The 26882-nt window shown below is 38.5% G+C and overlaps 1 protein-coding gene across 6 annotated transcripts in view; it reads right to left on the bottom strand.

The window, feature by feature from the left end:
- KAT6B (lysine acetyltransferase 6B) overlaps nucleotides 1-26882 on the bottom strand; it is a 181047-nt gene that overhangs the window by 58766 nt on the left and 95399 nt on the right. For all 6 annotated transcript variants that reach the window (XM_061161890.1, XM_061161889.1, XM_061161893.1 and 3 more), the window contains one exon: nucleotides 6479-6587. In XM_061161890.1, coding sequence (XP_061017873.1) covers nucleotides 6479-6587 — 109 coding nt within the window. The remainder of the gene's footprint in view (nucleotides 1-6478; nucleotides 6588-26882) is intronic.

Genomic DNA, 26882 nt, shown 5'->3' with positions numbered 1-26882 from the left:
TTTGCTGAAATGGGAAATCCCTGAAGAGAAGCAGGATGTTGTTTGTTTGCTAAGATTTCTGTTTTTGCTACAGTGGTGGTGGTTGTTTCGGGAGGAGGGAGCAGTTTAAGGTTCATAAGCTGTTTTGGATATTATCTCTGAGGAGCCTATGAAGTGTCAAGTAGAGGAGTCCTGGAGGTGCTTATATCTAAGGGTTTGGAACCCAGGAGAAGCTATGAACCAAAGTGAGGAAACACAGGGCCAAGGACAAAAGCCTGAAGAAACTCTGAGGTAATGAAGAGAGGCCAAGGAGCGCACAAAAGATCTGGAAGAACTGAACTGATAGAAAACACAGAGAATATGAAATCACAGAAGTCAAAAGATGAGAACATTTCAAGGAAAAAGATTCTCAACAACTCAAATATGACTGAGAGGAGTTATTTGGTGTAGATTGAAAGATGTCCACTAGGCTTTTTTTTTTTTTTTTTTGCCACACCACTGGACAGCACACAGGATATCTTAGTTCCTCCAAAAGAGATGAACTTGTGCCCCTGCAGTGGAAACTAAGAGACTTAACCACTTGTCTGCCAGGGAAGTCCCTAGAGTTTTACATAAACATGGAAGGCACCTTTATAGACTTTGCTACATGGAGGTCACTGTTAATCATACCAGCAGAATTTTAGTGAAATAACAGGTCAGAAGCAAGGCTTCTGCTTCCTGTTACTCTGCTTGGACTGTCAATCCAGCTCTGGGCTTGTGGAGAGGGGGTCTCACCAATCCTTCCTCCTCCATCCCTGTCTAGTCCTCTTTAGAGTCCATCTTGGGGTTTCTTTCTGGTTAAGGGGCTTCCTCCCAACCTAGTTTTCAATCTGTGTATAGTCAGTATGAAACTGGACAATTAACCAACTGGGGTATTTTCTCACAGTAACCTCAAGAAGCTAGCGATTACATATATATGTATATTGCACCAACCAGTTCACTGGGAGCAGAAGGCAGGCAAGTTTTATTCAGGGTTAACACTAATAAAGACAAACCCAGGGGAGACTCCAGGTCTCCTGAGGACAGACTGGAACACAACTCACGCGACTCCATGTCTCTGACTCCCTTCACTGTACAAAGGTAATCTTCCTGCTCTCCAGCTGCATCTCAGCAGCCATGCTGTCTCCAGTGTCGATGAGCTTCCACTTAGAATGATGCTGTAATTTTGAACTGTGCACTTATCTTAGATTTGCTAATTTGAAAACACACATGCACATAACTCATCTGTAAGTAAGATTTAACCACCCAGCAATCTGAGCAGCAGACACAAAATTTCATTTGGTATAATATCTAATACTTATGTGAAGCTAATTAAAGATAATTTGGTCTTAATGAGGCAAAGAGAATATAACAGTGTTAATTTCAAAGTAGGCTGATCCATGAAAGTCAAGTAAAATCACTTCCTAGTCCCAACATTTCCATAGACCTGAAGACTATGTGATGAGCCCCACATTCCTATTAGTGCTTCAAATAGCCCTTTGGTGTTTGTGTGACGATTTGTAGAACTGATGATCTTCATAGCATTATCTCACTGGATCCTCACAACAGCCCTGTGGATGCAGGATACAGACACCACCCTCCCAATCTCACACATGTGTACAGCCACGGCTCCACAGCCAGCAAGTAAAGAGGACCGCAGCACTGCAATCCGGGGCTCCTTGTACTACGTACCTCCCTTCACAGTTTTACTACCTGCAAACGTGAATGATTTCTTTTCAAAAGGAGTTTTAGCAGAAGAAAAAACACAGTTAAAGTAAATACTGCCCATTTGCATCACTGAGCCATCTTAAAAACAGAAATTTCTAATTGGCTTTACTTTATGACATAAGCAGAAGGAAACACTTATTACCCAGGTCTAGTAAGTCTAAGCAGTCTAAATGTAACATCATATAAATGATACTTCAGGTAGAAAGAGGTGACTAAAAACCAACAGGCACATGTGGGAAACACATTTAAAAGCAATCCTTATGGGCTGTTATCTATACTCCCTTTTTTTGGCTGTTGTTTTATAAGGCTATGGGGTTGTTTTTTTTTTTTTTTACAGAAACATCTTACATTACGGATTCCTTTGATCATTACAAGCAGTCTCAATCCAATCCCAGAACAAATGGACTCTAGAGTATGAGATAGTGGTCATCTCTGTAAGGCCAACCAGAAAGCTACCAGCCACTCTGTAATCTCTACTTCTGAAGCTGAAGTGGACCCTGACACCAGGGCTCCCACCATTATTGGGGGACACTGCTGAGCCAGGCCAACTTATTTGATTCTTTTTTCCCTATAATCACCAACATGTCACAACAGAGCACTGTAACTACAAAATCTCCCCAAGCTTTCTAAGAAGAACCATATTTTTCCTTTAGTCCTTCCATTTAAAGACAAAGTCCACTCATCCAATCTACCAGATGAAGTAGATGCTTACAGTGCATCTCCCCAAGATAGGAACAATTTTTTTTTTTAAAACTAAAGTAGATAAAGCCAGGCTGGCACAGTACACTCAAGGGAAGATTCAGTTCAGTTCAATTCAGTCTCTCAGTCGTGTCCGAGTCTTTGCGACCCCACAGACTGCAGCACACCAGGACTCCCTGTCCATAACCAACTCCCGGAGCTCACTCAAACTCATGTCCATCGAGTGGGTGATGCCATCCACCCATCTCATCCTCTGTCGTCCCCTTCTCCTCCCACCTTCAATCTTTCCCAGCATCAGGGTCTTTTCAAATGAATCAGTTTCTTCGCATCAGGGGGCCAAAGTAATGAAGTTTCAGCTTTAGCATCAGTCCTTCCAATGAATATTCAGGACTGATTTCCTTTAGGATTGACTGGCTGGATCTCCCTGCAGTCCAAGGGACTCTCAAGAGTCTTCTCCAACACCACAGTTCAGAAGCATCAATTCTTCAGTGCTCAGCTTTCTTTATATTCCAACTCTCACATCCATACATGACTCCTGGAAAAACCACAGCTTTGACTAGATGGACCTTTGTTGGAAAAGTAATGTCTCTGCTTTTTAATATGCTGTCTAGGTTGGTTATAACTTTTCTTCCAAGGAGTAAGCATCTTTTAATTTCATGGCTGCAGTCACCATCTGCAGTGATTTTGGAGTCCAAGAAAATAAAATCTGTCACTGTTTCCATTGTTTCCCCATCTATTTCCCATGAAGTGATGGGCCCAGAAGCCATGATCTTAGTTTTCTGAATGTTGAGTTTTAAGTCAACTTTTTCACTGTCCTCTTTCACTTTCATCATGAGACTCTTTAATCCTTCTTCACTTTCTAACATAAGGGTGGTGTCATCTGCATATCAGAGGTTATTGATATTTCTCCTGACAATCTTGATTCTAGATCGTGCTTCATCCAGCCTGGCATTTCGCATGATGTACTCTGCATATAAGTTAAATAAGCAGAGTGACAACATAAAGCCTTGTTGTACTCCTTTGCTGATTTGGAACCAGTCTGTTGTTCCATGTCCAGTTTTATCTGTTACTTCTTGACCTGCATACAGATTTCTCAGGAGGCAGGTCAGGTGATCTGGTATTCCCATCTCTTGAAGAATTTTCCAATTTGTTTGGATCCACACAGTCAAAGGCTTTGGTGTAGTCAATAAAGCAGAAGTAGATGTTTTTCTGGAACTCTCTTGCTTTTTTGATGATCCAACGGATGTTGGCAATTTGATCTCTGGTTCCTCTGCCTTTTCTAAATCCAGCTTGAACATCTGAAGTTCACGGTTCACGTACTGTTGAACCTGGCTTGGAGAATTTTGAGCATTACAAGGGAAGATTAAGTGAACCTTAACACTAGAGCCAGATCACATAGGGGAGTCCAGAGAAGCACACTGAGCCAACCATCCTCTATCCTAAACAAAGGAACCTGACGACCGCAGGTCTTGAATTTCTACCATGACCCACACCTCAACTCCAAAGTCTCTAGCTCATTCTATGTGAAGGAAGGGGCTCACAAAATGACTCTGGATATAAGTCTTTTAAATAGTATCCTCAATCCATTCTTCCCCATGTGTTAAAAGAGAAAACAAGAGATCATTTTTGAAAAAAGAAAACACAACGCTACATCTACATACCCTGGAAAAGTGAGAAACTTCAGGAGTAAAAATATTTCAGTCACCTCTAACTATAAAGGAACTCAAACCTCTTTTTTGGCAGGCTTCAATCTGGGAAAGACGAAGGGAGATTGGTTACATCAGAAAATCTAAGATCTACCTGTTTAGAATTACGCCTTTATACCCTGTGAAAGAAGCCTTGAATTTATGATCTGGAAGATAATGATCTCTTATCAACTTAAGTAAGTGTATCACCAGAGGTAAGGAAATATATGAAGGGAACTTTTCTTTTCAGATTTAAGTACGTCTTTAATCTTTCTAGGTGCCCAGACAAATAGACACTCAAGAAGTAAAACAGTTAAGGGTGTTTTTAAAGTACCACCTTAAAAATCACAAAGGGTAAACCTTAGACAAGAGAACACTACTAAATTGATCAGGCAGTTACACAAAACAATAATTCATTCAGAATGAGCCTCGTGAGAAAACCCAAAAGATAACTACAGAGTCAGAACTGATGAGTGAGGCACTAGCTCAACAGGGTAAAACAAGGAGAGTGAAGGATTGAGATTTATTAATCCGAACACACAGATAATGTTTCCATGCCCTTTTGTCACTAGCCACGATATCATGGCAGGTGAAAGAGTTTTAATGAATCTGTAAAGCCCATCAAAAAGACTGTCAGAAAGCATTTCTCAAGCACAGTTTGAATTGTCTTATTTCCAAGGCTCTCTCCTCCTAGTCAAGTCCTGAGAGCTGCAGAACCATTTAGGATCTATCAAGTTAAACCTTCATAGGAGAAGGAAGAATCATTACACAACAGTGTCATTCTTCAGTGTGAAACATTTCCTCTATCCAACCATCAAGCAGCTGTCATAAACAATAAGATTTTAAATTTCTTGCAGCAATCAAGGAAAACAATATGATACGCCAAAAATAAAAAAAGACCAACAACTGCTGACGTGTATAGTACACTTACCAGAGTGTAGACCATGTGTCAGGCTATTTACTTTAGTTCTCTTCTTTAGTTTCCATACAACCCAAGATATAAGATGCTACCATTATCTCTACATTTCTAATAAGGGAACTGAGGCTGAGAATGGTTAACCCATTCAAAGTAAAGGGTCTATGGCCGGCTTTCTAGTTTGGTCTTAACCACTATACTATATCACTGACTTGCTAAACGAGAGAATGCTATTGTGTTTTGCAGATTTGTTGATGTTTTTAAAGAATTAACTATATCTAGAGCAATACTTGGTGTTAATTTTAAAATAACATTTTTTCGGGGAAAAGTTTCAGTAGGCTAGGAGAAGAAAATTTAAAGATTAATACAGAGGTTGATTTTTAAAAGCCCAGTAACTGCCGCTCACTCTGTTGAGTTGTGTATGTGTGTGTATACACACATACATATAACCATGTACATCTCTAGGCAACTTAAGAAGGAAGGCTGGCTGGTAAGACACATTCTTTTTAATTATCTTTTTTGCCAAGCCTTGCAGCATGTGGGATCTTGAGTCTGAACCTGCACCTGCCTCAGCGGAGAAGTGCAGAGTCTTAACCACGGCACCACCAAGTGAGTTCCAAGACAAATTCTTTTAGTATAAGCATAATGTGACTTAATTTCCATTACAAAAGTGGAAATGTGCTCTTAAAGTCCTATGCTGAGAAAAAGAGGTGACAGCAATCTTGAAAGCATTTTGGACATTGCAATTTACCAATGACCCAGTCCTCTCCAGTATTCTTGCCTGGAGAATTCCATGGACAGACTAGCCTGGCGGGCGGGGTTGCAAAGAGTCTGAAACAACTGAGCAACTAACAGTATCCCTACCCAGTAGTTCCTTGATTTCAGTATCACTTTCTCAACAGACCACTCTTTTCCTATCTTCCACTGGGCAAGTTGTGTTTCTTTCATGCCTGATGATTTCTGGATTATATCAGTGCAGCTGCCAGAATCCTGTCCATCCCCTTCACTGGCACACAGAGCTGGGCTGTGATATTATATTTCACCAGTAGGTGTCAGGACCTGAAACACTATATATTCCAACTCAAATGCATTAAATTGAGACTTCAGGTTATAAAAAAACAAGTGATTCTAGCTGCAATCAGCTTGAAAGTGTAGAATTTTCTACCTTGAATTTACCTTCAAAGTAGAATATTCCACGCTGAATTACCAATGCTGGTATGAAATCTAAGGTTAATTTAAAATATGAATACATAATATTTTATAAACATATATAACACTGTTTATATCAGTGCAAATATACTCACTTCTCCCCAACTTGTATTTACTTTTTAAATTTAAAGCTTACACTATTATCAAATAATTGCTTTAAATAACAAGTATTTTTTGATAGAGAAATTGCCATGTAGCTATAACGGGGAGTCATTGTATACACATACAAAAAATAACAACTTACCACTACTGCCACAATCTGCACAAGAGAGAAGTTCTTCTGGTTTCTTTTCACGATTTGATTCCTTTGTCCCCAGACAGAAGCTACATATTGGAATGGGATCGGCACGGGGCTATGAAAAAATTAAAATGAAAAAAACACTGTTAGCTTTCCACTTCAAAATTAAATACAAAGTATTAAAATCAAAAGCATCTTACATATTTCTTTACCAAAGAAAAAATAGGGTATTCATATCAATGTTTTCTGCTAATTAAAAAACCCCTCAAATTATTTGATAGTTGAAGTACTGCCTGAATAATACATTTAAGTGTAATGCATAAGACTCAGAAATAATTTTTATTAAGCCAATGAAATTTAAAACCATTATATATATTATGTATTACCTTCCTGAAATGAACATTAAGAATTCATTTGAAGTCTCAAATCGTTTCCTTAATCTATATGCCTACAATAAATTGATTCATCTATTCAGTATTATAGTCTATGAATATCATCTAGTCAGACCAGATTGCTTAAATTTTATCAAATGTTTTAGTACAGGTTACTATTATCCATCAATTAAATATATGACATAGAATACTGGCACGTTAAAAGGTGACATAATAACAGCCTTAGAACTAAAGAAGGGGTTTTCCATTGTGGTTCAGTGGTTAGGACTCTGCATTTTCACTGTAGGGGGAGTGGGCTGGATCCCTGGTCTGGGAACTAATATTTCGCATGCTGTGTGGCATGGCCAAAAAAAACGTTAAGAACTTTAAAATTCTGTAGGATCATTTAAGGTGATCAAAAGACCATTAACAAGCCCTTTCTGACCCCAGTGTCTTCAAAAATAAACCACACCATGCCACACAAAAGGGATAAACTCTCAATCTCTGACAGTCCCCTTCAATAAAAGAAACAACAAAACATTTGTCTAATCCCTAGCACCCCTTTAACTCTCACTAAAGAAACTGCTTTTAACAATGTATAAATCTGCATACATTTTAGTGCCTTCACTGTTATTTATGACTACCAGCAACACTAGTATTCCCATCCATATGAAGAGCTGACTGTGCCTACAGGTCTGGTCACATTATTTTGCACAGCCAAACTGTATGAGAACTAAAATTTTACTGCATATTCCAAGCATCACACATTGTCTGCTAGCCATCAGAATGTAACTCTAACGCATTTATATTTGAATCCTGTGAATCAAAAATTTAGGGCAAGAAAGCTTAGTATAATCACAAAATTTTTTTATTTAAATGTAAATTAAAAACAAGATTTTGCTAGGCCTAACTTTCCAAATATACATCAGTGTAGAATAAACCTCATTTGTTCAGCCACTCTATTCCAAAAGCCTGATGCACATAGGCACTCAAAATGTTTTTTGCTAACTATATAAAAATATATGTGAATAAATGAAAGAAATGTATGCTAGTTTAAAAAACCTTATTCTAAAATAATATTTCAAATAGTAACAGTGATTCCAACAAACGTCTTGGTTCAATGTGGCATGTCATCAAAAACCAGAACTCATCTCATGACCAAGCATTTGCAAACTGTTCAATATGACTGTTAATTTCATCTTACAATACAAGCTTTCATTATCTTGCCCTTATTTTCAGTTTAATTTGTTCTTTTAATATGCACAGGCTTTACTTTCTGAGGTAACTATGCAAATACAGTTTTGTAGCCCCAGTTAAAAAGCAGAGAATAAAACTCTGTTCTGGAAAAACCAAAAAAGACAAGCTACAACAAATTGGTCACTGACTCCTGCCACCATTTTTTAAATGCCAGATAATCAGCACTGCATAATTATGGATCCATAGTTATTACTCTCAACTGCTCAACTGCAGTACCTTGGGAACACTTTTGTTCCTTTAAATAGCAATTAAAAGAACAATCTGGTTTTCAAGTGACAACATTCCCCTGATAGATTCCAGCTAAAACCCAGTCCTTGTACTAATGGGATTCCTACTTTCATTTGATGTAACAATGCTTGAGCCATTGCTGCCATCCTTGCAGGGATAAATAATTTACAAAATGTCACATATCATTCATGCAATGAAACAAATCCAAATCCGCAATCCTATTTTTCTTCCCTAGATGAATTTTTCACTGTAAGAAAGACATGGCCATCAGCCAGCATTCATGCTCATTTTTCGTTTTTAACTAAAGGTAACACAAAGGACAAAGGTTGCTAGTAGTTCATGGCCAGAAAGACCGATGGTTCACACTCTGCTCAAGAATAGAAAGCGCAGATGATATCACTTCGCGCTACATTCAGGCAGGCCCCACCACGCTGATGTATGCTCGCAACCATTCATTTCAGGGATAACTATCTCACAATACTCTATAAAACCACTGCATTATACAGAAATGTCTGCCCTGCTGAATTATTGATAATTCAAAGCGCTTTTTGCTAACCTCAGTATAGCCAAGTCTAATTAACTTTAAAAAATTGTCACTTGTATGAAATGAAACTTTTACAGTAAGGCATGTAAATGGGTCATAGGATTATTATGACTCACTAGTCTCAATCCGACTACATATAAACTGTTTCAAAAAATAATCCCTGGTAATAGATTAAAATGGATTGCAGTCAGAAACAGGTCTGAATAAACGGCAGCTCAATTCCACTATAGACAAAGCATGTTTAAGAGGTCTGAAAATGGAACCAAACATCTTCCAGTTCTGAATTCCTTTCTTTGAAATTTCAAAAAGGCACCTTACCTGTTGATCATATTTCCTTACCAACACGAATGAATATTTCAATGTCATCTCAAGAGCACACACTCATTGAGAACTATAAACTCTGCAAACTGCTGGGGAAGCATTTCTTCCTCACTTCCCAAGTGGATAGTCCTGGGGCAACTGCTAGACTAGAGGCCACTCATACACTAGCTCATTTAATCATTTTAACAATCCTGCCAGGAATGATTATTATTATACCCGTCGTAGGAAAGAACTTGAGGCTCTAAGGAGTGAAGTAACTTTCCTAAAGTCACACAGGTTCAAGTGTGGAGCTGGGATTCAAACACAAGTCTGTCTTTGCTAAAGCCCATTTTCTCACCTTTATTACCTCCCCTCCTTGTCTCTCCTCACTCAAGAAAAACAAATGTTTAAAAATTATTTTTTCCATTGGCTGTAATAATTCTAATGTGCTTATAATCTCTGCCATCTGATTTCTCCCATGACCAAATAGCATGCTTTTAAAATTATTTAAAAAGCAACCTTTAATATGCTATAGATTATTTATTATGGGGAAACAGAAAAACTGGGAAAATGGTACATTTACAATAGAAAAATATGGTAGACACCTCCTTAATCAAGCAATCAAACCTAGCAGCCATTATGGGACAAACCAACATCAGGTGCCTTCCAAGTGGGGCGCTGAAGGACTCAGCACTGCCTATGCAGTATTCTTTCTGGGAACATTGACTCTGACTCCAATCATAAGGAGATAATCAAGCAAATCCAAATATAGGGACATGATGTAAAACAACTAACCTGGACACTGCAAAAAATGTCAATGTCAGGTAAGACCCCAACCCCCAAAAAGGGCAGAACCAATTTAGGCAACTAAAGTGTCAGGAAAATGAAATATAATTTGTGATCTTCACTTGGTTTTCAAAATTCTCAAAAATACCCATGACCATAAAGAACATTATTTGGATCAGTAGGGTAATATGCACTAAATAGACAATACACAAACCAGACTGTGACTGATTGATTATACAGGAGCTGTGCTTAGGAGTTATGTGCTGAAATATTTTGGAATAAAGTGTCATGATGTCTACCACTTGAGCTCAAAAGATGCAGGGGGAAAATCCCTATGTGTATTAGTGTGTTTGTGTGCAGAGAGGGAGAGAGCAAATGTGGCAAATGTTAATGGTTTGTGAATCTACATAAAGGTAGGAGGGTGTCCATGACATGATTCTTTCAATTTTTTCAATTATCCTTTCAATGTTTACAGTTTTCCAAGCAAAAGGCTAGGAAGGCACTTACAAAAATAAAAAAGGACCTAAAATGAGTTTATTATATAGTTGGATTACAGCATTTATAAAATAAAATAACTCAATCCAATTACTGCTTCACAGGAAATGCAGAGGACAGAGGAAGGTATCAGTCTGCAAAGCAGAGGGACACAAGTATCAAAACTCTTGAGGACAAATGACCCAGTTTCTTCAGCAAATAAATTAAAGGGAGACAGAATGAGTGAAAGAGGAAGAGAGAGAAACAGATATGAAAGAAGAGACAATAGATTAAAAGAGATTTAAAAGAGATTTATCAGCCAATTATAATGTATAGTCCTTATCTTAATCTTGATTCAAATATATTGTAAAACAAAATGAAATGACCTATTGAAGGAACTGGGGCTGGTTCGCTGGGAAGAGACGGTTGGGAGGGGACAAGTGGGTGTCCTCTTTTTGGGGGGGTTAGGTTTGTTCTCCATGCTCTCCATGCCCCAACCCTCCAGCAACAAAATGATTTTTTTTTCTTGCTTCTTTATTTTTCACATTGTGGTAAAAAAAAAAAAAATATATATATATATATATATAAATACATATAACATACAATTTATCATCTTAACCATTTTAAAGTATACAGTTCCGTGGCATTAAGTATGTTGTACCACCAACATTGATCTCTAGGACTTTTTCATTTTCCCAAGCTGACACTCTGTTCCTATTAAATAGTAACTCCCTACTCTCCTCTAGCCCCAGGCAAATGCCCTTCTGCTTTCTGTCTCCATGAGTTTGAGTAATCTAAGGACCTCATATAAATGGAATCATACAGTCTTCAAAATCAGAAGAGGCCATGAGAGGCTGGGTGGACTCTATCAGGATGTCAAGGACACCAGGGTGGACAAAGGAGTCTCCCACAGTTGGGATGTGGGACCTTTTCAAAGGTCCTTTCCAGATCAAATAGTTAAATGGTTCCATAGCTAGATAATTTCAAAGGCCCTTCCCAGCTGAGCTCTAATTTTTTATTGCTTCTATTATACTTTAAGAGACATTTTAAGAGTCTCCAGGAACCCTCAATATCAAAATAAAATAATCTTTTCTGAGGAAACATTTTAAAATTCAAGACAACTCATTTTATGTAAGTTTTATATTTGTTTACGGTTGCTTTTATTTCTGCCCTGAAAGGGGCAGGGCGGCGGGGGGGAGGGGGGCGGAGAAGATGCTTGCCAGTCTTGTTAGTCTAAGTAACTGTCAAAAAAAAAAAAGAAAGCTCACACACAGATGAAGGCAAGAGCACCCAGGCTCACATCCTCATTCTGACAACGACACCAAAAGGGGTTTTGTCTCCACAGTCACCATTCACAGTGATCAGGGACATAGTCCTCTCTTCCCATACTCCTTTATGGGTTCTTCTCCTGGAGTCATCTACAAAATTCCTTGAATCTACTTATAAAACAAGGCTTCCCTGGTAGCTCAGCTGGTAAAGAATCCTCCTGGTAGCTCAGCTGGTAAAGAAGCCTCCTGCAATGCAGGAGACCTGGGTTCAATCCCTGGGTTGGGAAGATCCCGTGGAGAAGGGAACAGCAACCGACTCCAGTATTCTGGCCTGGAGAATTCCATGGATGATTCCACAGGGTTGCAAAGAGTCGGACACGGCTGAGCAACTTTCACTTTCACTTATAAAACATATCATTTTAGTAATTCCAAGTGCTGGAAACAATTCCGCATTTCTCAATCATATATTTACACTTGTATCATGGAAAGACCTGAATTTATTTTCTGTTCTCTGAGTCTCAGGTTCCCCCTCTTTTAAAAGAGCACAGTAGAGTCCATGTTGTCTTGATCCAGGATTGCTAAAGTTCCCAAGTGAGTGTGTGTGTGAGGTACTTTGTAGGCTACAAAGTTCTGTTCAAACATTGTTACAATTATTGCAAAATTCACTCAGGCTATAAAAACAAACAGGGTAAACAAATGGCTTCAAGTCCTTAATAAACATCAGTGCAAATAATTCGATCTGGAGTCTAGAATTACTCTATAAAAGGTGGATATTGTGAGGCTCTGAGCCCCCTGATAAGTATTCATCTTAAAGGGCTCTCTGGTTTTTGTTTTTAATGAGTTACTCAGAGACCACAGGAACAGGGTAGAAGACGCCTCAACCGAGAGCGAAGAGGCCTGGAACTGATCTAATAAAAGGAAAGCTCAAAGGAAAAGGAAAGAAAAAGATGTCAAAGGAAGAAAAGCACAAACAAACATAAAATCTTAAACAAATAATACCACGAAAGGCAAACAAAGATGGATATAAATCTTGTACACCCTAGTATCAAATGGTTCATCTTTGGAGAATGCTCTCCACACTTCAGCTCAGAGAACTCAATTCAAAATTTCACAACAAGCTGCATGAAAGGGCTGTTTTAAGGCTGTTGTATTTATCTCTTTAATTTGTACCCTCTTATCGCTTTATGCTGAAATCTGAAGTCAAGGTACTGCTTTCCTGTTCCCTGGTTTTCTCAAATGTCTCACTTGAGCCGAACACGAACCCTGTGAAACAGGCCTGGTGACTCGTGTCCGTCTCGGTGTCACAGGTAAGCTAAATGCTCCCTCTGGTCACAAAGCTATTAAGACATGGCGTCTTGCTGACTCTAAGCTCTCTGCTCTTTCTGCTTCCCATGGCTGGTCCCTCATTTCCTCTGGAGGTGGATTTAGGTACCACCTTATCCGGAGGGCTGTCCCTGCAACTCTCTCCAAAGGGCGCCCCACCAGCACCTCTGGATCCTCCCTGCTTTGCTTCATTTTTCTGCACGGTGTGCATCACCATCTGACATACGCTGTATGTTTGTCTGTTTCTTTTTACTTAGTGAACACTAAGAGAGCAGAGATTTGTTGCTGTTCCTCCAGCCTCAAAGTACATTTATGGACTAAATGAAAGAACAAATGAAAAGACTGCTTTTGGGTTCAGACTGATTTCTCTGATTTAACAGGTCCCCAAATACTGACTACTGTTCTTTATTTTAATGTATATTTTTAATGACTGCAATATGAAGCAACGGTTGGTGGCAAGGTGAGTGACCTAAAGGTCTAATCTGACCGCTTTTTTCCTATTCTGATCATTTACAGTGACTGATACTTATGTTTGGACATAATACTTCCATGGGTCTAATCTGACAAGACAGAACATTTTAAAAATCAGCTGGGATGAAAACTGCCTCATCACTCCCACAGATACTAACTATTGGGGCTCACTCACTAATAGGCACTATAGATTGTATGCAAGATAGATTTGGGGCCATGCTCAGAACCAGTACCTAACACACAAAAAAGAAGTCAAGAAAGATGAATATACTGTGGTCAGAGTAACAGAATTATAAAAAAGCACTAATCTGTTCAATCTATTTAAAAAAGTATTTTACAAACCTTGGCGTTTTATTATTGGTAATGCATTACTTTCCACAAGAGGTACAAGTGACGCGCTGGGACAACGGAGGATGACACTGTTCCTGTTGTTTTGGGAACACACTTCCTCTTTTTTTATTTTTTGGCTGCTTCGGCACTCTACCTGCCACTTATCTAATAAAGAGCTAGACTTCACCTCTCACCACTTAACCCACTTACTCAACTGATAACTGTCTGAACAGATCAAGCCCACTCCTAACTAGGATACACATCATGCACATTGAGGATTTTCCTTTACAGCTGTCTGCTGAAGCCGCGGTCCTGGGAAATAGTATATTTCAGAGTACAATAGAGTTTTTCTGTGATCACTGAAACCATCTTACTTCTTAAGAGTGTTATTTTGTCCCCCTCGGTGGTCAGTGGACATCCCTCTGCAAGAAGAAGGCTTGGTGACCACACACCCTCCCAGAAGCACCGGGGCCACTGCAGACCCTGGGGGCACAAAGAGCTCTGTTCACAACATGTCCACCGCCACCCTCTCTACGCTCACGTACCCTTTTGCTTTATTCTAAGGCTATTCTTGCATTTCCCTCATGAATCTTAACCTGAGCAGATGCCTAAATAATTTCTTTCGGAAGATAATTGGAGATATACTTATTACAAGACTTTTCATAGGCAACAGTTTTTAACCATAATTTTCCTCTGGCCATAGAGGTTTTATTATATCACCTCCCTTGCTCATTATGCTTCTTGGTGGGTGATTGGTTCTGTGAGGGAGCACTACATCATCCTCACTGGCTCTGGATTGAGTTTCTGTATTACTCAGGGCAAGAGAATTTATTATGGCTAATGTATGGAGATCTTGAATGTGACTGTTGTATTTCACCTTCTTGTCACAGTCAAGGGAGTTCTCTGTATTTTAAGACTGACAACAAGCAAATTAAATCCAATAAAATAAAAATATTTAAAAGCATCCCTACACATATCCATAAATACATCACTTCTTTTTTCATTTAAGGAATAACGTAGAAACAGAAACAACATCAATGACCACATACCATGAAATTTCCACAATCAAAGGCAGAGTCATAAGTATAAAATAATAAAAAGCTTAGCCACAGAGGAATAAAAAGAGAGACGGGAAGACTTTCTAAGAACATCAGTCACAATAGCTATCAATTGTGTGGAGGTAACTGAAATGCTCACACTATATCCTGCAGTCTAGAACTTGTTCTAATTAGGCAGGTGTGCCATTTATAAGAGTGCTGATTAAGGAAAGTGATTCTATTAGAAGGAAACAAATCTGATCCTGAACACAGCATTTAACAATAATATCTCATTTGCTCTTTTTTTTCCCCCTAGGCAGGGATGGGAGTGGGTGGGTGGGGGTGGGGGGTGTAATAATGAGACCTACAAACGGGGGAGGGGTAGGACAAAGAAACAACTGCCTTTCCCAGGGTTTTTAATTTCTTATCTGGACAGGGACTTGGTTTTTAAGATTTCATCTCAAAGTTTCTCCTACACCCCTACCATTAAAAACTGCAGATACTGCATTTATCTTCTCAAGAGGGATCAAAGTCTGACTCAACACAGCTGGAAATTCAACACATGGTTATAGGAAGTCAGCTTAGGATTTACAAACTACTATTTTCAGTGAGTATGTCACAATATTAGCAATATAATATAAACCCTACCCTAGATTTTGAAAAATGGAATTTTAAAATCAATTTATATTCAAGTATCACAAATCTTTCAGTTTTCTTTTTTTTTTTTTCCGGAGCACTTTTAAATTCACAGCAAAATTCAGAGGAAGGTACAGAAATTTCCCATATATCCCCTTGCCCCCACGTATACATAGCATCCCCCATCAGGCTCATACATTTGTTACAACTGATGACCCTACATTCACACATTGTTATCACTCAAAGCCCACAGTTTACATTAGGGTTCTCTCTCGGTGTTATACATTCTATGGATTTGGACAAATTTATGATGACATCTATCTACCTTTATATTAATAGTATCATACAGAGTATTTTTCACTGCCTAAAAAAAATCCTCCTGTTCTGCCTATTCATCTTTCCCTCCCCGCTCTAATCCTGTTAACCACTAATCTTTCCTTTACTGTATCCATAGTTTTGCCTTTTCCAGAACATCACATTGCTGGAATCGCTGGTTTCCTCAGTTGCCCCAAGGAAACCATTTTAATCTAGATGTGGTGCCTACATACAAGGTCACTTAGGCCTGATGTGAACGTAAATATTCTCATTACCAATTTCACCAACAGAAACCTGCATCATCTGCTCAGAAACACAGGCAACTGAATTGCTTGTAACTGGGTACAGACAGGGAAGCAGAGTGAAAGGAGGCGGCAGAGGTAGACAGATACTAACATGGCAGTTGGTCATATCACCACCACCTGGCTCCACCAGTGCCCGCCTTCACAGAGATTTACATGGCAGCGGAGATGCTATGCACTGTTCAACATGTTTTCATTTCTCTTTGGAGTTACATGTTTTCGCTTCTTTTTAGGAGCTAAACTGCTGGGTCAAATGGTAAGTATATGTTTACCTTTATAAGAAACGGTCAAGGGTGGTTTCTAAAGTGAACTGCCCATTTTACACTCCTGGTTGCACTTGGGTTTTGCCTGTCTTTTTAAGTTTAACCATTTCAGAGAGTGTGTAAGAGGATATCATTGCGGTTTTAATTTGCATAAACTTGATGGCTAGTGCTCAATGGCCATTCATACATCTTCCTTTGTACAATTTCTATCAGACTCTTCTACCTGTCATCATGGTCTACTGCAATATATTGCCAAACCTTCTTCCAATTAAAAACCTGTTGCCCCAGCTACTGAAAACGCTACCGGCAGGCAGTTTTCAGATGTCACTCCTTTCAGGGACTGCTTCAGTTGCAGTCATGTCATCAAAGGATACTCTCGTTCCCGCAGTGGCCCACATCCAAGAACTACATATAAAGTCCGCCATGGCTGTTATTGAGCTGCATCGCTGCTCAACCCTCTCCGCCGCCCAATGCTGCTTTACTGCAATTCCTCCCACAAGAGTCAGATTACTAAAGCCTTCCCTTAATAAATATCCTACCACAAAACTTTATCTCAGTGCCTGATTCCTAAGGAACGCACCCTATAACATCTGTTTTTAAAATGGGTTGTTTGTCTCATTATTGAGTTGCAGGATATATGTTCTAGATACAACTCCTTTATATATATGTAAAGGGCTTCCCTAGTGGCTCAGATGGTAATGAATCTGCCAGCAATGCAGGAGACCTGGTTGGATCCCTGCGTGGGGAAGATCCCCCAGAGAAGGGAAGAGCAACCCACTCCAGTATTCTTGCTGGAGAATTCCATGGACAGAAGAGCTGGAGTCTAGCGGGCTACAGTCCATGGAGTCGCAAAGAGCTGGACACAACTGAAGGGGCTAACACTTACTTATATATGAAAAATATATGCACTTTGAATATTTTCTCTAATTCTGTGGCTTATCTCTTCATTTCCTAACAATTCCTTTCAAGAAACAGCAGTTTTTTCATTTTTATGAGGTCCCATTTACCAATTTTTCTACTTTTCATATCCACTCTCAACAATCTTTGCCTAATCCAAAGTTACAAAGGCTTTATCATATATTTTCATCTAGTTTCATGGCATTAGTTTATAAGTTAAGTCTATGATACATTTTTACTTAATCTTTGTGTGTGGAGTGAGGTAAGGGTCAAGATTCACTTTTTTCCATATGTATATCCAGCAATTCCAGGACAATTTGTAGAGATTTTCTTCTTCCCATTGAATTAGTCCTTCAACTTCAGTCTTCTTTTTCAAAATTTGTTTTGGTTATTCTAAGTTCTTTGTATCACCATTTCAATTTTTCAATAACTTGTCAAATTCTAGAACAAAGCTTGCTTTATCGTGATTGTGTTGACTAGGTATACTTGTTTGGGGAGTGCTGATTCTGTAACATTACTGAGTCTTCCAATCCATGAGCAGGTATATTTCTCCACTTATTTAGGTCTTCTTTCCTTTCTTTCAATAATGGTTATACTTTACAGGGTACATATTTTGCTAAATTCATCCCTCTATACTTTCATATTGTTTGATGCTATTATAAATGTTACTTCAATTTCTGAATGTTCACTGCTACCAAAGAGAAATAAAATTGTGTTACCTCCTACTTTCTGAAAGAATTAATCTAACATTTGTATTGTTCAATATTTTATAGACTTCACCATTAAAGTTGTCTGTTGTCTGACCTTTACAGAGTTTCCTTTGTACCACAGTTTTAATGTTTTGATCTCAATTTCTTCAACAGATATAGAGCTATTCAGAGTTGCATTTTGTCTGTATGTATCAGCTGTGGTGATTTGGGCATTTAAGGAATTTTCTCATTTAATCTAAGTTGCCCAATTTATTGGCATAAAATTGCTCATAATGTTCTGTTATTATTCTTTTCATGTCTTCAAGTGTCTTCCGTTACTGCTATCAATAATTTGTTTTCCTTTTATTTTTTGATTGTTCTACCTAGAGGTTTTTGAATTTTATTGATGTTTTCAAAGAATCAGCTCTTGATCTCCCCTATTTACTTTCAATGTTCTTTATATGCAGAAAAATGTTGATTCTTATGCAGAAACCTGACTTGTTATTATCACTATCATCATTTTTATTCTAATGCAACAGATAGAGTCATGTGGTTATTTAGAGTGCCAGTCCCTTTTCCTTGGGATGTAGAGCAGAGAGCCCAAACATTCTACTCTGGGAGGCAGGGGGCAGGGAGGAGGTAATAGCTAGTGCTTTAGCAGAAGAGGAATCCTACCAATAACTGCTCTCTAGACAGGGGTTCTTAAACAGGTGTGAACAGTGGGATCACCTACATAGTTTTAAAAAAATGTACATGCCTAAGCCACACACATGGATTTTGATTAAACAGGCAACTCAGACATTTTGATTTTTTAAAAGCTTCAAGGAGATTCTGGTGGTACCCCAGGTCGAGAATCATAGCTCTGAATGATTAGGACATCAGGCAGTTTATGCTAGAAAGAGTCTGAGAAGTGCAAGAGTATACATAGTACTGAGAGGCTACTAAGAATTCATGGCTGCTCTTAATTACTGTGTGTTTGAGGGAAGATGATTGAGTTTATGGACATGAATATACTTTAAAAGTAAAGTAAAAAAAAATTGTTTAAGTGTTGAATGGCTTCAGTTTCTTCAATACAAGGGCCATATTGTCGATTTTAAGTTTCGTGTATGTGTGTGTGTGTGTGTGTATTTTTAAAATTTAAACAGTATAAAGACACATGGAATGGAAAATAAGTTTCCATCCTACATTTAATCTCTGGACACTCAAATCCCCTTTCACAAGGTAAACTGAGATACCTTCATCTTATAAAAATTAAAAGTTGAGGCACATGAAACCCGTTTCATTCCAATAGATATTGGGGTTATTATTCTTTTGCTTCCACAAAAATGTACATATGTACATTTGCATGTGCAAATATACCTGTGGAATAAATGCCTAGATGTGAGACTGCTGGGTCACAGAACGCAGGCATTTTTAACAGCATAAAGTTGTGCCACTGTATCACTCCTACCTAGCACTTTATTTATTTTTTTCTACCTAACACTTTAGCAAAATTTATCCTTTACAACTTAATAGTTGAAAACCGTACCATATTTTAACTTAAATTTGTTCTTCAAATTAACTTTAAACAATAGATTCAAAGGTCACATTTTAAGTCAAAAAACTAGCAATTTCTTTTATCCCCTAGCATGTGATAATACATAGAACTGCTCCTCCGCAACCACCCATGATTCATAGTTAATTAAAGACCAGTGTTCTTATATATCTTCACAATGTTTGTACAGAGGAAACAAACCAGAGGGAGAAGTCCTGGCCCAAGCACAGTAAGGACAAATCATGGAACTCTACTCTCCTATCCACCGGTCTTTCAGAAACGGCACAGTAAGAACACCATCTTCACATTAAAAAGCTAAATGAAGCAGGATTATAAGATGACTGCACTGTGTATGTATATATTTAAGAAAATAAGGGATGCATACTAATTTTTGAGACCATGAGTTAAAAGGAAACTCTGCAAGGTAAGTTTGACAGATCACTGGAACTTACAGAGCCAAAGAAATTTGCTACCAGCCCATAAAATTTCAGTACTTCTTTCCATGATCCATGTCACAACAAAAAACAATCTAAAATCAGTGACCACGGACTCAACTCCAGAATTACAGTATTAGTATTGTCAGGCATGGTTTTTCTTCCTCCCTTCTTCCTTCCATCTTCCCTTCTTTCTAATTAACAGCCTGTTTTGAGGGCCTGGCTCATGTGATACTGCTTGGTGGTCCACTGCTGGTAGTCATCTCTAAGTCATTCAGATGATTTTGAGGATGGTGGGGAGAGGCTGGGAAATGATGGCAATAAATACTTTTCAATCTTTAATAGACTGTCTTCCTAGGTAGTGCAGTAGTAAAGAATCTGCCTGCCAATGCTGGAGACTCAAGAGATGAAGATTCAATCTCAGGGTCGGGAAGATCCCCTGGAGTAGGAAATGACAACCCACTCCAGTATTCTTGCCTGGAAAATTTCGTGGACAGAGGAGCCTGGCAGGCTACAGTTCATGGGGTGGCAGAGTCAGATACAACTGAGTACACATGCATAAAACACCTGGAGATCTTGTTAAAATGCAGGTTCTGATTCATTAATTCTGGAATGGGGTCAGAGTCTAAATTTCTAAGAAGGTCTCCTGCGACACTAATGCTGCTGATCTGTGGTCCACACCTTTGGGCAATAAGAATATAGATACTTTTAAAGAGTAACCCCCAAGTTACTCATATTCAACTTTGGGCTATGTTTTACCATTTCAATATGAGGATTCACTGAAGACCAGAACCCTGGAGTTAATGCCCTGCCAGAGGAACTATTTTATTAGGGACAGTAACACAGTCTTTGGCGTGGTGGCAGTTGTAGCAGCAGGAGCAGAAATAACAGTAATTAGCAGCAGCAAGTATTTGAAAAGCACTAATAACAGATACTCAGGTAAGCACTTAATCAATCATTAAAACGCCAGAAGGTAGGTACTATTATCTCCACACTACAGATCAGAAAACAGAAGTTAACTTTCCCTAAACAGTTGGGCTCCAAGATCACTGCAGTCTCAGTTATCAAGTTCACCATCACTGTGTTCTTAGTAATGAATGTCATCATTTCTCAAGCTGACACATGGGAAAGGGCAATTGTTTAAAGGCCTTATTTTCTAGCTCTTGTAAAGTCCAGCTTAGATAAACAAACAGATCATTGTAACTGATCAGCCTGGGTCAAGGTCAGGAAGAATTTAAAACTACGATTTGACACTACAGACAATCTACCCTTAGATAATCAAGACTGGCTGTGAGTTCAGAGGCCACAGAGACGATAATGTTGTTTTAAATCTTCTGGCTTCATTTGCTAACTAAGGTGTGACAGAGTGGAACAGCTTGCTTTTGAAGCTATCCAAAGACTAACACTGGTTACAATATGAATTCCAGCATATTTGGCTTCGAAACTACATTTTACGCTTTTTAAAAAGAGATCAAGCTAAATACACAGTTCTCAGTCAAAAAAGCTCTGTAGAGTAACCCGATCTGAGCAGGAGCACTTTAACTCACTGCCAAATAAAAAAGCATGATCGCCTTATTCCACACACAAATACCATTCTAGGATAGGCCAATTAATCATGAATATAACTTTTCAGACATTACATAATTTCACATAGACTTGCTCCTAATGCCTGCCAAGGAAAACAGCAATTTGTATCACCAGGAATAAATCTACATTTGAAAAGAAATGAAAGTTACAAATATTAAACTGTGTAACTCTGGTCGCCTCTTTCATGCCACCCTTCCTCATAAGTTCTCAATTATTTTATTTTATAAAACTGGCATTAATAAGACAACCTAAAATGATGTAAGCTTTAAAATTACATAAATGAAAATAGGGAAATTCAAATAATTTTTACATTTACAAGAGTAGCAACCTCGAAGATATGATAAATATTAATAGCACTAAGTCAAGTCATGTGCACACTGCACACTTCTGGGTCCTCCAATATTATACAAAAAAAACACTGGTATATTAAATCACTTATTATTATTTTTTAAGAAATTTAATTTCCCTATCTATAATTATTTCTATTTTCTAAACAAATGTTTCACTGATACATCTCTGTTAAATAAGGAATAAACGACTAATCTGACAGCAATCCAACAATATCTACATTCGACATTTTTAAATATAAACAATCAACACAAGCCTGGTAATTATTCTATTTGGAAAATATACCCATCAGCCCAGGATTATTTTCAGTATGTTTATAAAATTCATTAACAGAATATTACAAGTAGGAAAACTAGGAAAACAAAAGCAATTAATTATCCTCATGCTAAATAATTGCTGTACTGAAGATGCATCAAAGTTTAAAGGGATATGTGTAAACTCATGACAGACTTCTCTTTTCCTTCTTTTATCATTTCCTTCTACAGTCATTTTTAAAAAGAATGCTGTCCTTCATACTATTCTTTTTTAAAAAACTAATTTCTCTTTCATTTACTTAAGGTTGGGGTGGACTAGCTTTTGAAACTTTCCTAAGAAAAATCAGTTGCCTTAATCATTATCACTCAAAAGCAAACAAGTGCCCACACATGCATATGGAACTCTGGTGCTTTTAAACAAAGATCAAACCACTAATGCCAGATATTCAGTGGGTGAGCAGGAACAAATGCTGCAGGACACCTCCCCACCTCTACTGAAACCCCTGCCTCACCAGCTGAGATTTTGTTCAACTTTATGTGTTTTGTATTTTATAACATGTAATTTTTCATTTTCTAAAAGAGAAATGATATTCTGAATGTTTTTCTAAACTATGTAACTATGTAAGTGAATGCAGATGTGTGCACACACATGCATATATGTATATACACACATATATATATGTACTGTGTAGATATACAGATATATTAATAGGGTGTGTTCTTCATTCCTCTTCCTCTGTTAAAAAAAATAACAGTTAATATTTATTGCATGCTAACCATGTGCCAGATACTGTGTGAGGTATTTACATTATTTCAACAAACTCAGTGAGGTGTTCTTATGGTTCCAAACTTATTAAGGAGGAAACTGCGGCCCAGAAAGGTTAAATAATGGACCCCAAGGAGTCCACAGCTGCAAGCGGCAGAGCTCAGGTTCCATGTCAGGAGGCCGGCCTCAGAGCCTGCCTTCTTCACCCCTGTGTGAGTCTCTAAATTAGGAACAGTAACTAGAGTAGGATGGGATACACACATAAGTCAAGGGCAAGGGTCATTCTGGAAGTGGGAAGCAAGAAGTAAGTTTATAACAGGGATGGATATTAGAGGAAGAAGCCATGCAAGGTCTTTTATTGTCAGAGGAGATGAAGAGACCACCATTGGCAATTCTCTACTTAATTCAAAATGACTTTTACAGAAGATTGGCTTTCAGGAGTTATTTAGAACTGAAGGAAAAAGGACAGTTTGTTGAGAAGAGAATCTAAGAAAATGATAGTGCTTGGGAGACTGTTGAGAAGACTAATGTAATGAGTTCACAGAGAAGGTGCTACCTAGAGGAACTGAAATGAATGGAGAGAGAAGGCTAGGGACCTGAGCAGCAGATGAGGGAAATGAGATAATCCAGAGCCTGCTAGAGACTGGCTTTGATGCATGGGGCGAACAGCCAGAGGAGATGCAAAAGGAAATGAGAAGCCCCTGTAAAGATTTAAGGAAGGGGCTGGCGTGGTCAGGAAATTTACCCGGCAGGAGGTAACAGTCCATTCTAGGAACTTGGAGGAGAAGGCCAAGAGAGGAGAATGACAGGCCTAGAAGCTATTCAGTGGATTTCACGATGATTTCATATAGATGGGTGTTATTCTGGACAAGTCTGTATGTTGAGGAAGGAAAGTCAGCCAGAAACTGCTCTCTAAATTTAATAAAGTTTTCAGAAAAAAATTGCCAAGGCAGAAAACTTCCCAGTGATTCTGCCAGTACAGCTAATTGCTTAGCAATTACTGGCTATGAGCATCACAGAAACTGTAGACATTTTTAAACCCTTACGCTATGAGGAACTATGTCTCAAAGCCCTTGAAATTTTCATTAGTATCTGGGTGTCCTCTGAGCAAATTCTCTACCCATGTCACCAGGAAAAAAAAAAAAAAAAGATAACTTCCCAGAGAAAACTGTTATGCTGTCTCCTCCATTAAGCCAGAGTTATCCTCAGCTAAGATGTACATATGAATAATTTATACTCACCTGGAATGGCTAACATATGAGCATACTGTTCCAAAGATACAGCTGGTTTCTTTAACAGTCCAGATCATAGACATTCCTCACAGTCCTTCTCATTTAGTTAAAGATAAAATACAAACATTTATGGGAGAAAAACAACTTTAGTAGCTTATTGATTTAGCTCTAGGAGTATTTTCACAACTGAGTCCTTTTTAACAGCATACAACCAGGGGCATATGTCTAATCAATACTGAACATCTACCTTGCAGTTGGGGCTCATGAATTAATCAGAACCTACTCCAACTCAAACCGTCAGACAAAAACAGCAGTGACCTCCATCTCTCTGAACACTGTAGAACCACCGAAACAATGTTTTCATTTACTATCATGACAACAAAAGTGAACCCTAACCACAAGCACCAAAACTAGTGTCTCTACTCACAAGTTATTTATTTGTAGGATATCTCTTTTTCCAGGGAGTTAATATCAGGAATTCAGGTTGTCGCATGCAACACTTCCTATACGTATTTGCCGCCACATCATGTAATACTACAAGCCAAAAGCTGAGAAAGCACCTGATGAGCCCCAGACCACACAGCAAAATTAGGGAGTGTGGGGAATCTGCATCTCTCAGTTAGCTTAATGATCTATTGTTAGGCCAAGAAACCTGTTTCCCTGATCAGCATGTGAAACAATAGAGGATAAAATGGTGTGTAAGCAGAAAGTCTTCCCTTGTAAGCTGCAAATTACCTAAAGGTTTTATTTCTAATTATGGTCATGTAATTACAGACACTTTAAGGAGAAGAGCCTGTTTGTTCTCCCTGGTGTGAGCAGCTCACTGATTTAGGCTCTCTTGAAGCCAGCAGCCAAGTGGCAGTGGCACAGGTCCAGGAGCTCCTGGAGAACAGATGGACAGCTATCCTAAGAAAAGAGCTTCCTGATGTCGCCCAGCAATGAGATGTGAGCGCCTGACAGCTCTACCATCCTCACTCAGGTGTTACACGTATAAAACGAAAGGGTTCACAGCACTAAGTAGATATTTTCCTCATCGGGTAGTGGACAGCACCATGCTTGCTCTCCCATTCTCTCATTTTCTGACCAGGCCTTCCCAAGGCCTTCCTACTTAGCATACATTGGCTTCACCTAAGAATCAGTTTTTAGTTTTCCATTTGGTTTGGTTAAGAAAATAATCATATTTCATTAAATTTTTCAAAACTTGTTACAGAAGGTCTCTGAAAGCCTGTTGAAACTGAAGGCCTAGAATCTGGAATCAGACTCCCTGGGTTTGCGTTCCAGCTCTACCATTTTCTGGTTGTGTGAACGCAGCCAAGAATTTGACTCCTCCTTTAGGTTCCACCTCTGTAAAATGGGAACTACAAAAGCTGCATGCGTTAATGAGACCACATGTATAAAGTGCTAAGTGCTACAGCATGTAGTGACTGCTTGGAAGACACTGAGTTGCTGTTGTATTTGGTGTAGGCATTTTGGCCACTCAACATTCTTTCAGCACCTGCTTCTCACTTCTACTGTACAAGAGCACAGATTCTCTATCCACTGTGCCACAGAAAATTCAAAGAAGGAGAACATATGACCTGTGCCTTTGGAGAGTTTACAAATTCCAGGGAAAAAAGCATACATGCACACTTCAAGAACATGTTTCAGACAACATAATCCCACAGACATGTGAGTTTCTTGCTTTCTTCAACAGTATCTTCTGTGGAAGGTTGGCAAGTCACATTCTAAAAGGCCATTTCCTCCACCTCCTTTTAAGGAAAGGTATGGTGAATACTTGAAAATTAAACATCTCAACAACTGTCACATCAATTATTTCTCAATAAAACTGCAGAGAGGATGTTCAGGGGAAGAACTGTCCTATTTTATTGGTTCATATGGCTAAAGAAATATTTGAGCACTTACTATACATACATAATACTGTATTTGATACTAAAATTCAAGTGTTCAAAGTTTTATTTCACTAAAGCTATAAAGATAATATACAAATTATCAACAAAAGCATAAAAGTTGGGTAGAGTCAATCCATAGGGCTTCTACAAGGGGTTGAATTTTGATGCAAAGTTTCAAATGGAGGGTGGCAGGTAGACACAAAGCGTACAGGCTGATGGCAGCAGACTTGGGCGGAAAGGAGAGAGGTGGCGGCTGTGATGATGGAAACACACAAGGATTCATGCGGAAAAAAGAAGGTCCTTTAGATGAAGATCCAATCTGGCAAGAGCCTCAAATTAAAAAGAAACAAAGCTCTTCCTCACTGACCAAACACATCACAGCCTCCCCAGTCCAGAGCTCTTGATTTCCCCACAAAATGCTCAACACCAGTGGCTAATAAGCTATTTTCTAGGACACCCATGCACTTCTGTTTCCACCTGTTGAGGTCTGTGCTTAATCGTGTTTGTTTTCAAATTTGTTTATGTCAGTTATGCCTGTTACAATAATTAAGCACCTAAATTAAACACTGTTATCCAATACCCAATAAACTATGTATACAAAGAGAGTTGTAGTCTCTATGGACACTTTGTTGAATGTTTTTAGACAGATCTGACTAATAGTGAAAAAAATTATTACAAGACTTAGAGGAAATTACAACGAGAAGAATGCTGCATTCTAATTACTTCACAAGTGCATCTAAGGAAACTGAGACTGAAAGTTGTGGAGAAAAAAGATGGGAAACTCCAACCTGTCCTCAAAGACAAGACTGGAACCTCCACAAAACAAATGGCAAGTATATACACGATATATACTTTATTATAAGTTAAACTATTAA

This window comes from Dama dama, chromosome 15 (assembly GCF_033118175.1).
Source record: "Dama dama isolate Ldn47 chromosome 15, ASM3311817v1, whole genome shotgun sequence".
Taxonomy (NCBI): Eukaryota; Metazoa; Chordata; class Mammalia; order Artiodactyla; family Cervidae; genus Dama; species Dama dama.
The sequence above is the reverse complement of the archived record's forward strand: the minus strand, read 5'-3'. Positions and strand labels throughout refer to the sequence as shown.